This window comes from Molossus molossus, unplaced genomic scaffold (assembly GCF_014108415.1).
Source record: "Molossus molossus isolate mMolMol1 unplaced genomic scaffold, mMolMol1.p scaffold_m16_p_10, whole genome shotgun sequence".
NCBI lineage: Eukaryota > Metazoa > Chordata > Mammalia > Chiroptera > Molossidae > Molossus > Molossus molossus.
This window is the reverse complement of record NW_023425345.1, coordinates 19,590,102-19,607,975: the sequence shown is the minus strand read 5'-3', so window position 1 is coordinate 19,607,975 and position 17,874 is coordinate 19,590,102. Positions and strand designations below refer to the sequence as shown.

The 17,874-nt window shown below is 36.9% G+C and overlaps 1 protein-coding gene across 6 annotated transcripts in view; it reads right to left on the bottom strand.

The window, feature by feature from the left end:
• Positions 1-17,874, bottom strand: part of NR2C1 (nuclear receptor subfamily 2 group C member 1) — a 55,942-nt gene that overhangs the window by 29,239 nt on the left and 8,829 nt on the right. For all 6 annotated transcript variants that reach the window (XM_036250990.1, XM_036250992.1, XM_036250991.1 and 3 more), the window contains exons 2-7: positions 11,534-11,607; positions 7,596-7,826; positions 3,530-3,611; positions 2,167-2,346; positions 775-922; positions 587-677 (exon numbers count right to left, since the gene is read on the bottom strand). In XM_036250990.1, the coding sequence (XP_036106883.1) occupies positions 587-677; positions 775-922; positions 2,167-2,346; positions 3,530-3,611; positions 7,596-7,826; positions 11,534-11,587 (786 nt within the window). In that variant the 5' untranslated portion in view covers positions 11,588-11,607. The remainder of the gene's footprint in view (positions 1-586; positions 678-774; positions 923-2,166; positions 2,347-3,529; positions 3,612-7,595; positions 7,827-11,533; positions 11,608-17,874) is intronic.

Below are 17,874 nucleotides of genomic sequence, written 5' to 3'. Positions count from 1 at the left end.
GGAATAATAAATATTTGTACTAATAAAGTTAATTCCTATAGTATTGGGATCCACAAAATGGAGGGCACTATAGTGGCCCTGCCTATGTCACAAATCTAAACTAAGTCAGCCTGTACTTACAGGAAAATATATCAAGGAAATCTAACATACGCCAGGCACAATCCTCAAACTAACAAACTCAGCTTTGCTAGCTTACCTTACCCAGAAAACAGGACCCGCCGGCCTTAAAGGGAAATCCCTGGCATTGAAGCCAATCATGCCGTTTCCTTGATGCAGCTTCTAAAGCTCTGTAAAACTCACTCTTGCCCAAAATCCCCAGGGAAAGTGTGTCCTACTGCTTATGAGGCACTGTACTCCCCCAATGCATGGATTGTTTTCCCCTGAATATAGGACATCAAATTTGTTACTAAATTGTTTTAGTTTTGTTATCTGACACTACCAAACAGTTGATAATTTATATTTAAAAACAGCAACTTGTAATAGTGAGTATTTAAGACCAAATCAATTAACTAAATTGATGGAGATACAGGAAACCATTTTAAAGGCTTAAAAATGTTTAATCTTTAAATTAATTGCACAAACATACCTTAACTGGTGTCATCAGCACAGCTGACTCAGTTTTTATTCCAGACTGATGAATATTCACAAACATTCCTGAATCTAATAGTCCTGCTGACCTGTAACAAATAAGGACAAATTTTACCTTTAGTTTCAGTGGGAAGAAAAACAAATGACCTGCTATTTAATAGGTTTTGTTTATTGTTTTTACTATACCTTGCAGTTTCACTATCTGTTACAAAAGTTGGAGTTGCAGCTAATGGGCTTCGAAGGTCTTTTCGAATGTAGATTTTTTCTGTTGAAGCCGCACAGTTGGAAGATTTTTCTCGTGATACTTCAATGGGTTTTCTTTCACACTGAACAGCTACAAAAATGTGGTAGACTATGTCACAATGCAGAATTTATAGGCAATTATAAATGTAAGCTCTGGATCATTAGTGATGCTAATGAGAGACATGGTTACCATAACTAAACTCCAAAGATAACCAACAATCAATCTTTAGAAGTGATTTGTAAATTCAGCAAAGTTGCTTTAGTAAAAGTTGCTTTAGTAAACTGTAACAGTAATTAGTAAAAGTGGCCATTTTGCATCTCTCATTCTCTTTTCTCTTTCTGTCACTGCTGTGGTAGAAATGTAGAAGAATTTTTTTTTTTTTTTATCTTCACCCGAGGACATTTTTCCATTTTTTGTTCAGGTAGAGAAACAGAGAGAGAGAGAAACATCGATGTGAAAGGAACACATCGAGTGGCTGCCACCCGCACAACCAACCAGGGCCGGGGACAAACTGCAACCGAGGTACATGCCCTTAGTGGGAACTGAACCCCGGTCTCTCAGGACCGCAGGCAAGAATTTAAAAAAAAAAAAAAAAAAAAAAGCTCACTGTCAAGAAGGAAAAACTGAAGTTAGGAGTCCCTTACCTACTATCTGTATGAAAGTTTTATAAAGTGGAATTATATTTAACCACCTGAAAACAGTACTAATAAGAGCCACAAAAGACCAGTGAAATATATATATATTTTTTAGTTAAGAGCAGTGGGGTTTTTGAGAATTCAACTGCTTAGTCTTCATTTATAAAATACAGGTAATCTATTTCATTTATTTTATAGGAATCTTATTTTATGATACTTAGGAGATAGTACAGTTGTTACATGTACATTTTCTGAGAAAAAAGATACCAATATTCAAATCCAAGTTTTGCCGTTTATTACCTGTGTGACCTTGAAGTTACTAAGTTTGTTTACTCAAATGTAAAATAGGTAACAGTAGTGCCTACTGCATAGAATTTTGCTGTGAGAATTAGAAAGTTCATATGCTACACAGTTAGGCATAATGAGAGTTCAATCAATACTAGCTATCAAAAAGTAAACTTAGTTGTGTGGTTTTTTTCCCACCATGTTCAAACTAGAAATACACAAATGGCATATAGGCACACTAACTAACCAGTTGTTGAGTGAATTAAAAATACACATGTACATATTTCTATATTTTTAGTTGAAAAACTATAAATTAAAAAGTATATAAAATTTACATATTTTAATGTGCTAATTTTAACATACTTCTAGAGTTTGCCTGAATCCTTAATTTTCTCCTTTAAAGCTAATACATACAGTCTTGTTTCATTCCAAAGGCAATACATCTCTGTAACCTGCAGTATTGACAACGGTTTCGATGGTGTTTATTGATAATACAGTCCTTAGATCCTCGGCATGAGTAAACTAAATTTTTTCGAATACTTCTTTTAAAAAATCCTTTGCAGCCTTCACAAGTTACTGCTCCATAATGACGCCCTAGAGACAAAATGTTTAGAAGTCACATACTTTAGAACAGAAATGAAATAAGCTCATTTCTTCACTTTAAACAACATATATGAGATGAAATTGAGATTTCTGAGTTTATGACATGAAAAAAAACTTCAAGAATTACCAAACAGAAAATGAAACAACCATATTCTCTGATAAGATATATTGAAGAATATGAGGTGGGTTTTTTTTGTTTGTTTGTTTTTAATTTTATAAAGTAACCTTAACAATGGTATGGAAAATTGAGGAAAGAGAAGATTAACAAAATCACTCATAACACCATGATTTAACATAACTATTTTCACTTCTGATTATCACTTACAAATTATAGTTCTGTTATATACTGTACATTTTAATCTGAAAAATATGCTCCAAAAAAGTATATAATATCAGTTGGTATTTGATATTACATATAACTCCTCACTGTGAGTTCCACTTTTTATATCTCTGGAAATATCTATTGCACTCTGATTAAGCTATCATTTCACAAACCACTTCTTTGGCACAACATCCATTAACAAATTGAACACACTCTAAGTGAAGCTCTAGTGGAGATTTTTGTAATTAAGCTATAGAATAAAGAAAATTAAAGAAAACAAACTGGGCCCTTAAACTATATCCCGCTGATGCATAGCACACATGAATGAACATGGGATTGGATTTCTGGCATGAGATAACAATGGCCAGAACTAAAATGACATAACCCTGAGTACTAGTAATAGATTTGGAGCAAAGCATTAAATAAAAGTTAACCACAGCTTTTTCCACCTCAATAATTCAAGTTACTCTGTATTCTTAGAATGAGAACAGGGCTCAACAGTTAGGTTAAAACTTAATGTTTTATATTACTAAGGATCACAACTCATTTTTAAGCAATTCTTTGACAAAACAGGTGTCATATTCAAAAAAATTTCCACACGTTCAGTTTACACTTTCAAAAGATTAACTGTCTTTCAATATTCTCACTGCAAGATCAAATTAAACTACACTGAAGAGAAAAATCTTTATGGAGAAAAAACTCAGGGGAAAAAAAATCAGTTAAATTTTATAGGCTAATATGAACCATAAAAACTACATGCTCCTTTGTTTTTGTTTTTGTTTTACTTTCATGGTAATGTGGGGTAGTTACTTTAACAACACAACACATATAGGAAGTTATTTTTAATGTTACCTGATGCTTTGTCTCCACATACTACGCAAAGATAAAATATCTTATTTGGTCCTTGGTCTGAAGAAGAATTATCTGTTAAGAGCTAAAAAAATTTCCCCAAAACAAAACACAATAATTTGTTATTATTCAATAATATTCTCATGTAAAAAAATTAAAAGAACATTCAGTCTTATATTTTGCTTTCTTTTTAAATTATTCTGAAACTTTTTACTGTCATTATGCCTATAACAATTAAATTATCAGTAATTTTCTTAACATATAGGTAAAAATTTCAAAGTTATAAGAAGCAAAGACAGTAAGAATACCTTTTTGATGTGTTCCATAACAATTTCATTAAAGTCAATGACTCTTAAAAATATAATTACACAAGTAGTTTTTTTTTTCCCCTTAATCCTCACCCCAGGATATTTTTCCATTGATTTTCAGAGAGAGTAAAAGGGAAGACAGGAGAGGGAGAAAGAGAGAAAGAGACATCAATGTGAGAGAGACACATTGATTGGTTGCCTCCCACACCACCCCAGCTGGGGCCAGGGATCAAACCTGCAACCCAGGTTCGTGCCCTTAAACAGGAATCAAACCTGAGACACTTCAGTCTGTGAGCCAATGCTCTAACCACTGCTCAGGGCTACATAAGTAGTGTTTAATGCATCTCACACATTAAGTATTTAATTCATATGGAACACGTCAAACTATTGCAGAAGTTATCAATCCTATTATGATATTTGCCTTTAAACCACCTTCCACATGAAATATGACTAAAATATGCTATAATAGCATAAAAATAACTCTAAATTTTAAAAAATAATTTTGCTGATGTATTAACTTATAATTATGGAAACATAATTGATAGCAAAGGTATAAACTTTTCATTAATGAGCTGTCTCAGGTTTGGGTTAGGTGTAGTGGTTAGGAGCAGGAACTGTGGAGTCTGACAAATAATCGCAAATTTATAGGACTAGGTGGAATGGCCTTGGGTAAATTACTAAGCCTTTTTAGATTATATAAAGGGCTCATCACTAAGTATAGCTAATGCCAATAAATACTGGTTTCTGCTTTTAGGTTTATTCTTCAACCTTTTCATCACTTTCTTTCCATCTTTAATGCAATCCAATTAATTAATTAATTCAATTAATCCAATCCAAAAATGTAATATTGCGTTTAGTGATCACCTTCCCCCTGCTTTAAAACAACTCATAAAGTGATCCTCTACTTTAACTTTTTCTTCTCTTCAGGGTGTGAATGTCTTCAGGAGTAATTCCAATTTTAAAAACTTTAAACAGTTCTTAAAAGAGCTGTCCTTTATTATGTTATAGTGGTATAATTTTATATCACCATAAAAAAATCAGTCTTCAATAAAACCCTTAAAACACACACACACACACACACACACACACACACACACAAATTCTGACATTAGATGTCCTTTGAAAGCACCTAAGACAAATACCACTCTTTTCCTTGATAGCACCATCTATTGCAAATGGTGTTACTATTTTATCTGCTATTTCTAAGAGTAGAAGAGATATTGAGAGGGTAAGCGACTTGTCCACATGCAATCATTTTTTAAATTTTGTTTTCTTTATTGATTTTAGAGAGAGAGGAAGGGAGAGGGAGAGACAGAAACATCAATGAGGGCCAACATTGATTGGCCTCCTGCATGACCCCCTACTAGAGATTTGGCCCACAACCTGGACATGTGACCTGACTGGGAACCAAACTGGTGACCTCTTGGTGCATGGGTCGACGCTCAACCACTGAGGCACACCAGCCAGATTCCACATGCAATCTTAAGTCACTAGACCAGAAATCAAATCTTCTTGGCCCAGGGAATTCCATCCTATATTTGCTTCTCTTTCATTGCCCTTAGCAATAATCCATAAGGTAGTCAAAGTACCAATATTACCTTTATTTTTATAATACAAAACGTTTTTCTTTTCTAAGTAAAAAACCTGACACATATTTCTTCAGCCAATATCATCAGTCATAAAGCATGATGATAATAAGTACCCTTGATATGATGTGATGAAAATGACACTTAAGCCCTGGCGGGATGCTCAGTGGTTAGAGCATCAGCCCACAGACCAAAGGGTTGTGGGTTCAATTTCCAGTCAAGTGCACATAGCTGAGTTGTAGGTTCAATTCCCAGCCCCGGTCAGGGTTGTGTGGGAGGCAACCAATCAATGTGTCTCTCTCACAACGTTTTTTTCTCTCTCTCCCTCCCTCCCTCCCTTCTACTCTCTTTAAAAATCAATGGAAAAATATTCTTGGGTAAAAATTAAAAAACAAACAAATAAAAATCATAAAAAAGAAAAAGAAAATGGCACTTAACTTCTGTGATCCTCCTCCCGCAAATCCACAACCACAATCTAACATGAGAAAATTATCAACCAAAGTCTCAAGAGTCAGGCAGCCTACAATATATCTGACCAGTATACTTCAAAACTACCAAGGTCATCAAACACAAGGAAAGTATGAGAAACTGTCATAAGAAAGAGGAATCTAAGGAGACATGGTAATAAATGCAATGTGGTGTTCTGAATCTAAAACAAACATTAGGTGAAAATTAGAGAAAGCTAAAAATATCTATTTAATTTAGTTAATAATGTATCAATATTAGTTCATTAATTATGAAAAATTTGTCATACTAACGCAAAATGTTAATAACAAGAGAAACTGTGTTCAGAGGTTATATGGGAACTCTGTATACAAACTGCTTAATATTTCTATAAATGTAAAACTTCTTTAAAAATCAAATCTGTTAATAAAAGAGAAACTGCAGTATTCATAATGTTATAAGGTTTTTTAGTGACTGCTGTCTTGTTGATAACTTTTTATAAATCCCATCCATTTTCTACCTTAGCAGTTTCTAAAAATGATGTAACTGAGAGAACAGAATCTATCAGGATACATAGACAAAATTTTGTATTTTATTAATTAGGAGATTTTCAACCCTAAAAAAAATTGTCTTTGAACAGTGTTACATAAAAAAATATGAAATCCGCCCTGGCCGGTTTGGCTCAGCGGTTAGAGCGTCGGCCTGCGGTCCCCAGAGACCCTGGTTCGGTTCCCGCTAAGGGCACGTACCTCAGTTGCAGTTTGTTCCCAGCCCTGGTTGGGTTGTGCGGGTGGCAACTACTCGATGTGTTCCTTTCACGTCGATGTTTCTCTCTCTCTCTCTCTCTCTCTCTCTCTCCCCCTCCCACTCTATCTGAACAAAGTATCAAAAAATGTCCTCGGGTGAGGATAAAAAAAATAAAAAAAAATATGAAATCCAATTTTAAGTGAGTACTCCCCTCAAATCTTTCTAAAGTCACTGTATTTGTATTCAATTATAGCAGCCAGCAGTAAGAATATCTACATAACCACAGGCATGCCATGTGTAAAAGCCCAAACTGGCTCTTGAAGTATAATATATAACTAGCAAAAGTTAACACTAACACATTATAAAGTTAATCTACACTACTGAGCTTGAATACTAAAGCAGAACATGGGGTAGATGGCTTGCTATATCAACCAAGATGTAAATGACAACAGAAGAGGCTAATTGACAATGACAGCAGCTATGATATCAACTTCTTGATTTGAAGCTGCTTGTTCAAAGCATAGGCAGCTTGGTCCTGGAAACTGCAGCTACAGAAGATGCTCCTAATCTTGTAGTTCCCTAACTGTGCAGAAGCAGCAGGTTCTCTTAGAAGTAAGATCTCAAGTGTGCTCCAGTAGTTATTTTGGAAACCTGACCTAGAATTGTTTCCTCAGACCTTCCCAACAATTCTTTGAGGTCTCTTATTCTTCATTAAATCACTTCCTGCCTAACTACCCATAGTGGAGCTTACTGCATGCAACTACGAGCCCTCAAAACATATGTGTGTGTATGGACGTGTAAGGAAAACCATAGTGGCCTATAGGAGAGGATAGTCACCATAATCGGCACAGCACATAATTTTATGCAAGATTTTTTTGTCTATAGAACATGCAGGATCGAAAGTCTTAATGTCAGGACTTATACTTATGACATGCTTTTTAATTCTTTTCAAGTGTAAGATAAAAAGATACTGTAGTTATTTACCTGGAGGTATTGTGCCGACAGGTCAGGAGCTGTAAAAAATAACTGGTTGACACCTGCTGCATCTGGAGTTGTGAGAAGAACTTTCCCTGGCGTGGAATCTTGCCTAGCCAGAATCACTTTGCTTGGAGTAGAACCATCATGATTTGTCAGAATGAACTGCTTGCCTTGTGTGTTATGATCAAGTGCTGTCACAATCTGGATTTTCTGGTCAGTTTGCTGCTCTGTAACAACCTAACACAATCACATAAAATTAATAAATCAACTCGATTTTTTTTCTCAAAGAACACAACTTTGTCAAACCTTCAGACAATGCTAGAAAAGCATACTCATTACATATAGGTGTCCCCCCAAAATATATGCAGGGTGTCTGTAGATTCTATTACATTTTGAAAATGAAATGTATTTTAATAAACACAGGCTTCATTATTACACTTTTTTTGTGTATACTTTTTTTGGGGGACACCTTATATCTATTCAATATATTACACACACCTTTTAAATAAGCAATTCTACTTCCATGAAATCCTATCTTATAGAAATAAACAAATGTACAAATAAATGAAGGTATAATACTAAGAACATTTAGACCTCACTATTTTGATTCCTTCCTCCCCCTTCCCTCCCACCTTCCATTTAGACAAACATTATGTTGGGTGTATTCTATTTGTGAAGCACTGTTTGTTCTGTGTCCTGAGATACAGCAATAAACAAAACAAAATCTTTGTTCTCATAAAGCTTTATTTTAGTTAGAAAAGGCAGATAAAAACCAAGTAAGCATAGAATATTGTCAGATGGTATTAAGTGCTATGAATAGAAATAAAGCAGGGTAAGGTGACAGTCACTGATAGAATGAGAGCCATGAGAAGGTAGAATTTTTGCACAGACCTAAGCAAAGTAACAGACCAAGGTTTAGGAATAGCTAGGGGAAGTGCATCTCAGGTAGAGGAAACATAAAAGAAGGCCATGGGGCAGAAATGAGTTAGACACACATGAGGCAAGAAATACAGCAAGAGAGCTGTGTAAGTGAAACAAGTGAGAGAGAGGGATTATGGTAGAAGATGGGATCTGAGTGACAGCAGGGGCCATATTATTTAAGGTTCCCTAGGACATAAAAGGACTGGATTTCCTACAGTGTGAAATGGAGATAAACTGAAGGATTTATGGAACAAAGGAATGCCAGGATCTTTTCCAAAAAGGATCATTCTAGATTTAGTGTGAAGACCAAGACTGTGAATGTTCAAGAGCAGAATAAAGGGAGACCAGACAGGATGTTATATTGGCAATATCTGGGTATTATATACGGGCGGCAATTCTGGCTGAGAACAGGGTAGTAGCCATGCTGGGGAGGTGGGAGACAATTGAATTTGGGATAGTTTATGAAGGGAAAGGTGACAAGATGAGCTGATGAACTGGATGTGGAATATAAGAAGAGTCAAGGATGACTATAAAATTTTGGCCTGAGGAATTTGGAGGACAAAACTGCCATCTACTGAGGACTACTTTGGCTTGGCAAAGCAAGTTTGTGAATAAAAAGGCCAGTATTGAGGATTTTTGTTGTTGTTGAACAAATGTTTTACAGAGTATACTCATTAAGCCAATTTAATTCCTTGATTAAATGTTTAAACGGCAGAGTTGGTTCATTTTCACCTTTTCCCATTTCCCTGAAATATTTTCATCCAGATTGTTTTCTATGCAAAATTTACAACAAAGTTCTGAATCACTAATCAGTCTTTGTCCAGAGAAAACTGTATTGATTATAGCTGCTGCCAATTTAAGTTTTCTCTTCTGACCATCATTCCTACCATGTCCTATCTTTCTAGGTGCAGTTTTAACTGTTGCCAACTTTATGTAGATTATTTCTACCAAGTCGAGTCTCCATCATCCCAAAAATTTTAATTTTTTCAATGATACCTTAAGATGTGACTTTGAATCGGTTCATCTATAACACATTTACCATGTAAAGTTTAAGCTGTTTTATGGCTTGTTTGTGTTTTGAATTATTTCTATCAGTGATCGTCACTGTGAATTGAATGGAAGTCTAATGGCTCAGACTTCTTAGAGAAAAGAGCATTAGGTGCATACATGGTACAACTGTCACTGGGTTGACACACTTTGTTTAGATGAGTACAAGGATGTTTACTACAGCATAGTAATTATAAATGGAAACTGAAGCAATCTAAATAGTCTTCAATAAAGAACAGTAAATAATTAAGTAAATAGAGTATGGAAAGTTTCCAGGTCTCAGGATCCTGTTCCACTCTAAAAATTACTGAGAGTCCCAAAGGACTTTTGTTTATGTGAGTTATATCTATGACATTTATCACGTTAGGAATTCAAACAGAGAATTTTAAGAAATATTTACTAATAATTTAAAAATAACTCATTAGCCTTGCTGTTGTGGCTCAGTAGTTGAGCATCAACCTATGCACCAAGAGGTCACCAGTTTGATTCCCAGTCAGGGCACATACCCAGGTTGTAGGCCCAATCCCCAGTGGGGGACATGCAGGAGGCAACCAACTGATGTTCTCTCTCATTGATGTTCTCTCTCATTGATGTTTCTATCTCTCTCTCTCTCTCTCTCCCTTCCTCTCTCTCTAAAAGCAATAAAGAAAAAAAAAAAAACGAGAGAAAATAAAAATAATTCATTAAATGTTAACATAAGTGACCTAATATTTTTTATGAAAAATATGTATATTTTTCAAACAAACAAAAATTTAGTGGGGACAATGCACTGATGTGTTTTTTAAAACTGGTTATTGTCTCACTTAACAGAAGCAAGATTCTCATATCTGTTGCAATGTTATTTTCATTAAAATATAGAAAGAAAAGAAATAAAACAGAAACTCCAGTCTTACATTTACTGATTGAAAGAAAGTAACAGGAATATCTTAATATTAACCCTCTTCACATTATAGAAACTATTCTTTGATACTACACCAAAACTTGACAAGTGGTAGCTTTTTAAGATTTGTTATAATGTGGAATCAGAAACTATATTAAAATCCATTGGTCTGTCTTCAATTTGCATGGATCCTTTAATAATGAGCTATTTTGTAACATCATGCATTGGTCATTTGGGAAACATTGGTTGACTGAGTTATGTACACCTTTTAAATGGTGACACATTTCACCATGCAATTATCATGTTATGTAGCCTCTGGAAAATTCTGCTATATACTGAAATAGAATGATAGTAAAAAGGCAAATAATATTTTAGTACCATTATGAAAATGGTTTTGACCTTGCTAATTCTCTGAAAGATCCCTAGATGATACCTGCTAATTTTCTTAGTATCCCTAGGTGATACTTTGAAAACCAATAGATTATGGTGTCTCTTACTAAGAAGTAGGACATAACTATTCTATTTTTTTATTATTATTATTTTTTTTATCCTCACCAAGGACACTTTTCCATTTTCTGTTCAGATAGAGTGGGAGGGAGAGAGAGAGAAACATCGACGTGAAGGAACACATTGAGTGGCTGACACCCGCACTACTAACCAGGGCCGGGGACAAACTGCAACCGAGGTACGTGCCCCCAGCAGGAACCGAACCCAGGTCTCTCTGGACCACAGGCCAATACTCTAACTGCTGAGCCAAACCGGCCAGGGCAGGACATAACTGTTTTAAAAATTAAGATCTGTCTATTGACATGAATCTGCTGCCACTGGTCCGTTAAGACCGCCCTCAAATTTTATACCCTCCAAAAATATTCTCTGACCAGGTTCCCACACTCCTCCATAACCTTCAACTGTTTTCTTCTATGGAACCCTATACAATTATATATCATAGCACTTTCTATATCCTATTGTGATTGTCTGATTATTCAACTATCTCTCACTAGATTAAAGGTAAGTAGAGGTTGTCTTTTACCTCTATACTCCAGAACTTAGCATATACATTTGATGAATCAGTGAATAAACTGTGAACTAAACATACCTCTCCCATCTGTTGTTCAATAATTTGATGTGCAATTTCTTCTATGGTTGCCATGATCTAATTGCCAAAATGTCCTGCCAAAAATAAAAAGATGCCTTTTAATAATTATACCCATTAAAACATTTATTGAAGAATTTAAAAATGAAATTGTATGCTAGTTAGGATTTTCTTCAAAGCAATCCAGTTAGGTGGGTGGGGGTTGGGGGGAAATAAATAAAATAGAACTGACCATGCACTCACAGTTACTGAAGGCTGGTGAAGTTTACACAGTTCATACAATTATTTTTTCTGCTTTTACATATTTTGAAAATGTCTACTTAAAAACACTATTCAAACAAACAATTTCACTTTACAAAGATACTGAAGCCTAAACAGGAGGACTCTAATACAGATCAGGAGTAGTTTATTAATTTAAACAAAGGCAATCCTATCTGTAAACAAACACTTCTCTGTAGCCATTTAATACACTTTTATCAAATATTGCAAAAACTGGCCCTGGCCAGTTTAGCTCAGCAGTTAGAGCGTCGGCCCGCAGACCAGAGTCTTGGGTTCAATTCCAATCAAGGGCACATACTTTGGTTGCAGTTCATCCCCGGCCCTGGATGGGGTTGTGTGGGAGGCAACCAATCGATGTGTCCCCCTCACATCAATGTTTTTCTCTCTCTCTCTCCCTCCCTCCCACTCTACCTAGAAATAGACAGATAGATAAATAAATAGAAAAATATCCTCGGGTGAGGATTAAGAAACAATTATTATAAAAACTGACAAAATAATTGCATTCATTCAGAAGGATGAAAGATTTCTCTAGAATCATTTCACTAATGATTGTTCTTCATTAGTGATAACTTTATATATTAAGGTTAATTTAAATTTAATATAAAGCTGCTTCAAATGAATTTGAGAGCCTGTAAGATTAATGAGTTGAATTTAACTTTTGATTTTTCTCTTTATGAGTAAGTCAATATAACATTTATTTCTGGATTTATATTATAAATTGGTTGTCATAAATTCATTAATATTCTATAATTATAATTAATATTAATTGCCAAAGTATCTGAATTGTTCCTTTGATTACTTTTATTGAAATTTAAATGCTTCAATCAGTTGTGCTCAAAGCAATATTTAATATTTAGCTTGCTTATTCAATTATCACTAGACAAAAAGCAGTGGCTTCAACCTCTCTAGAACCAACCAAGGAGACAGTGCTGCTCCCCTGGCCTTGTGTCTGGGCCCATGGTAGCAATGGCAGCCCTGCGAACTTCTGACCCATCTTTGAAGTAATTCTTCCCTTTTCTTGAAGAATAATACATGCTCGAAACTGAATAGCTCTATTGCCCATCCAGCAGAATCCCAGAAGTCCAAAAGCCTTCCTTCATTTCATCTCATCTGTGTCCTCTTCAGTCCAAGGATGGCAGAAAATTTCAAAAATATTTTTGCGCCCTGGCCAGTTTTGCTCAGTGGTTAGAGTGTTGGCCCGCGGACCGGAGAGTCCCGGGTTTGGTTCCCACTAAGGGCACATACCTCAGTTGCAGTTTGTCCCTGACACCGGTGGGGGTCGTGTAGGTGGCGGCCAGTCAATGGGTTCTATATTTCTTAACAATAATTTCTGTATCTCCTCTCACATTTTACTATAAGCATCAGAGTGAAATCAGGCTATAACTTCAACACTTTGCTTAGAAATCTCCTCCAATAAAGATCTGAGTTTATTACTTACAAGTTCCACTTTATACATAACACTAGACCACAACACAGCCAAGATTTTTTGCCACTTTATAAGGTTCCCCTTCCTCCAGTAACATATTCATTTTCATCTGAGACCTCCTCAGAAGCACCTTTAATGTTTATATGTCTACCACACTGTTTATAATGATATGTGTACAGCTCTCTAAGGTGACAGCAGCTCTCTGTACAGCTCTCTTCTTTTCTTTATGAACACTCACTAGAATGGCCTTTTGCCATCTATATTTCTACCAACAATATCTTTAAGGCAATCCAGGTTTTTTCTAGCATGCATCTCAAAATTTTTCATCCTCTACCCATTTTCCAGGTCCAAATTTTTAGGTATTTGATATAACAGCACCCGACTTCCCAGTACCAAAAGTTGTATTGGTTTACTAGGGCTGACATAGAAAGCAGCACAAACTACTTTCAAAATTCAAAAATGAATTTTCTCACAACTCTGGAGGCTCTAGGTCTGAGTCTGAGTTGGCAGGACTGGTTTCTTCTGAGACCTATCTCCTTGGCTTGTAGATGGCCATCGTCTTTCTGTATTTTCAAACGTCCACCTTCTGTTTGTATCTGTGTTATCTCTTCTTATATTGGATTAAAGCCCACCCTAATGACCTCATTGTAGATCAATTACCACTTTAAAGGCTTTATATGTAAATAGTCACATTTTGAGGTACTGTGGTCAGAACTTCAATATATAAATGGGGGGGTATTTATTACTTATTAGTAATAAGTCTAGTAAGAAATGTGCAAGATCTATGTATAGAAAGCTTTAAAATGTTACCTAGGGAGAGGGAAAACTACCTGGAAGAACACATAAGAAAATGGTTAGAGTGACTACCTTCAGGAAGAACTGAAAACCTGGGAACAGAGATGGGATAAAAAATTATTTTTCACTGAATAAATGTTAATTTCTTTAAGAGTTTAATTACTGTGTGATGCACATAGGTGTATATGTATGCACATCTAGGTTCATGCTTAACTATGTACTTTGTTATTAGCAATGCTACAGGTAACACAATGCTAATGGATTTTAATATTGTTGGAAGAGTATTCCTGAGTACTGAATTCAAGGATATTTAGATTTTATTTTTCTGTTTAGGAAGAAAAGAACAGAAAACTGCAATAGATTAATCACCTTTTTTGGACTTATAAACGTTTTTAAGAATCTGACTAAAGCTACATACCTTCCTCAAAAAATATAAACATACATATATTTGATGGATTCCATTTTGCAATCCAAGACAGCAATTTCTGACTTCTCTCTATATAAACCCTCTGCACTACTGCAGCTGTCTAGAGCCCTTATGTCATATTGTTTTATAGATCCATAGAATCCCAACTATTTAGCAACAGAATGCTAAAAAAAAAAAGGTAGTATTTTGGACTATTTACTTTAGTGATCAAATATCTCAATTTGTGTGGAGCAAAATCAGAAGAGGAATCTAGGAAACATAATGAACCAGAAAGGTAGACTAAGACCAACATTTTGGACTTTGGACCACTTTCTAGCCAAACATAGCTTCCATTGTGACCTTAAACTGTTTATTATATCCTACTTGTAAAGCCTCTTAGCTGTCTGCCAAGCCAGCTCCTTAACTTATTTAAGTCATTTTTTATTTTTCAATTACAGTTGACATACCATATTGTATTAGTTTCAGGTATATACTCTGGGGATTAGACATTATAAAACTTCCTAAGTGTTAATCCTGATAAATCTTGTACCCATCTGACACCATACATAAGGTATTGGAATATCATTGACTATATCCCCTATGCTGTACTTCACATCCCCATGACTATTTTCTTACTACTAATCTGTACTACTATTTTTTTTTTATCCTCACCTGAGGACATTTTTCCATTTTTTGTTCAGATAGAGTGGGAGGGAGAGGGAGAAGGAGAAAGAGAGAGAGAGAGAGAGAGAGAGAGAGAGAGAGAGAGAGAGAGAGAAACATCGACGTGAAAGGGACACATTGAGTGTCTGCCACCCGCACAATCAACCAGGGCCGGGGACAAACTGCAACTGAGGTATACGTCCTTAGTGGGAACCGAACCCGGGTCTCTCTGGACCGCAGGCCGATGCTCTAACCACTGAGCCAAACTGGCCCAGGCTAATCTGTACTTCTTAATCCCTTCATTTTTTTTTACCCAACTTCTCTACCTCCCTCCCATCTGGCAAACATCAAAATATTCTCTTTATTGATGGGACTGTTTCTGTTCTGCTTGTTCATTTATTTTGTTTTTAGATTCAACTGCTGATAGATATGAATTTACTGCCACTTTATTGTTCATATTTTTTTATCTTTTCTTTTCTTCTTTTTTTTTATCCTCATCCGAGGACATTTTTCCATTTTTTGTTCAGACAGAGTGGGAGAGAGAGGAAGAGAGAGAGAGAAACATCGATGTGAAAGAGACACATCGAGTGGTTGCCACTCACACGACACAACCAGGGCCAGGGACAAACTGCAACCGAGGTACATGCCCTTAGCGGGAACCGAACCCGGGTCTTTCTGGACCGCAGGCCGACGCTCTAACCACTGAGCCAAACTGGCCAGGGCTCTTTTCTTCTTCTTAAAGACTCTTTACTGTTTTGGTGGTGATAAACTTCTTTAGCTTTTTCTTGTCTGGGAAGTTCTTTATATGTCCTTCAATTCCAAATGATGGTTTTGCTGGGTGGTGTACTCTTGGTTGTAGGCCCTTGCTTTTTATCATTTTGAATATTTCTTGCCAATCCCTTCTGGCCTGCAAATTTTCTGTTGGGAAATCAGCTGACAGCCTATAGGAGCTCCCTTGTAGGTAACTGATTTTTCTTGCTGCTTTCTTTGTCTTTAACCTTTTGCATTTTAATTATGATGTGTGTTAGTGTGGGCCTCTTTGTGTCCATCTTGTTTGAGACACAATGCTTTCTGGAATTGTATGTATATTTCCTTCACCAATATTGAAAAGTTTTCTGTTGGTATTTTTTCAAATCAGTTTTCAATTTCTTGCTCTCTTTTCTCTTTCTGGCACTCCCATGATGCAAATGTTGGTACACTGGAAAGTTGTCCCAATGGCTCCTTACACTATTCTCATTTTTTTATTCTTTTTTTTTTTTTTTATCCTCACCCGAGGACATTTTTCCATTTTTTGTTTTTAGGTTGAGTGGGGGGGGGGGAGAGAGGAACAGAGAGAGAGAGAGAAACATTGATGTGAAAGGGACACATCGAGTGGCTGCCACCCGCACAACCGACCAGGGCCGGGGACAAACTGCAACCGAGGTACGCGCCCTTAGCGGGAACCGAACCCGGGTCTCTCAGGACCGCAGGCCGACGCTCTAACCGCTGAGCCAAACCGGCCAGGGCTCATTTTTTTATTCTTTTTATCTCTCTGCTGTTCTCTGTTTTTTTGCTTCCTTATATTCCAAATAGCTATTTTGATTCTTGGCTTCATCTACTCTACTCTACTCTTGATTCCCTGTAAATTAATCTTCATTTCAGTTAGTATGTCCTTAGTTTCTGACTTGTTCTTTTTTATGGTTTTCAGGTTCCTTTTTATGCATTTAAAGTTCTAAGTTCATCTACTCTTCCACTAAGTTCATTGAAATTCCTTATAACCAGTAGTTTGCTTGTCCCCATTTTGTTTAGTTCTTTTTCTGGAGTTTTGTTCTGTTCTTTCATTTGGAACATATTTGTCTCAGTTTGGCAGCCTCCACGTATTTGTTTCTATGTATTAGGTATAACTGCTACGTCTCCTTGGCTTGGTCGAGTGGCCTAATGTACTAGGTGCCCTGAAGGGTCCAGTGGCACAGCCTTCCCATTCACTCGAACAGGGAACTCTATTTTTTTTTTTTTTTTATCCTCACCCGAGGACATTTTTCCATTTTTTGTTCAGGTAGAGTGGGAGGGAGAGAGAGGAACAGAGAGAGAGAGAGAGAAACATCGATGTGAAAGGGACACATCGAGTGGCTGCCACCCGCACAACCGACCAGGGCCGGGGACAAACTGCAACCGAGGTACATGCCCTTAGCGGGAACCGAACCCGGGTCTCTCAGGACCGCAGGTCGATGCTCTAACCGCTGAGCCAAACCGGCCAGGGCTCGAACAGGGAACTCTAGATATGACTTCCCCACACCCCATGTGGGCTGTGTATAACCTCTTGTTGTAGTTGAGCCTTGATTGCTATTGGCATGTCAATGGGAGGGATTTACCCACCAGCCTGAAAGGTTACAAGAACTGGCTGTGACCATCATGGTGGATCAGCTGTGCTGGGGCCCACCCCACAAAGCAGTACTTATTTCAGCAGGGCTCTGGTGCCCACTTAGTTCACCCCTTTAGCATATTGCTTGTGGAGGTGGTTGGGTGGTGCTTCAACACGGTCTAAAGCTGTCCACCAGGTGTGCTGGCTCTGGGGCCTCCCAGGAGGCACAGGCCAAGGTCAGCCACCACGTGTGATGTACTCAGGGCCACCCAGCATGAGCTACAAAGCGATCTGTAGATGGCTGCTGCTTGTGTTGGGCTTGGAAATGCCCAGGAGAGGCCAAGGTGCAAATCAAGGCCAGCTAGTGCTGGGCCTGGGGCCACTTAGCAAGAGGTACAGGGCACACTGAGGCCACAATCTGCTTGTTTGTTTTT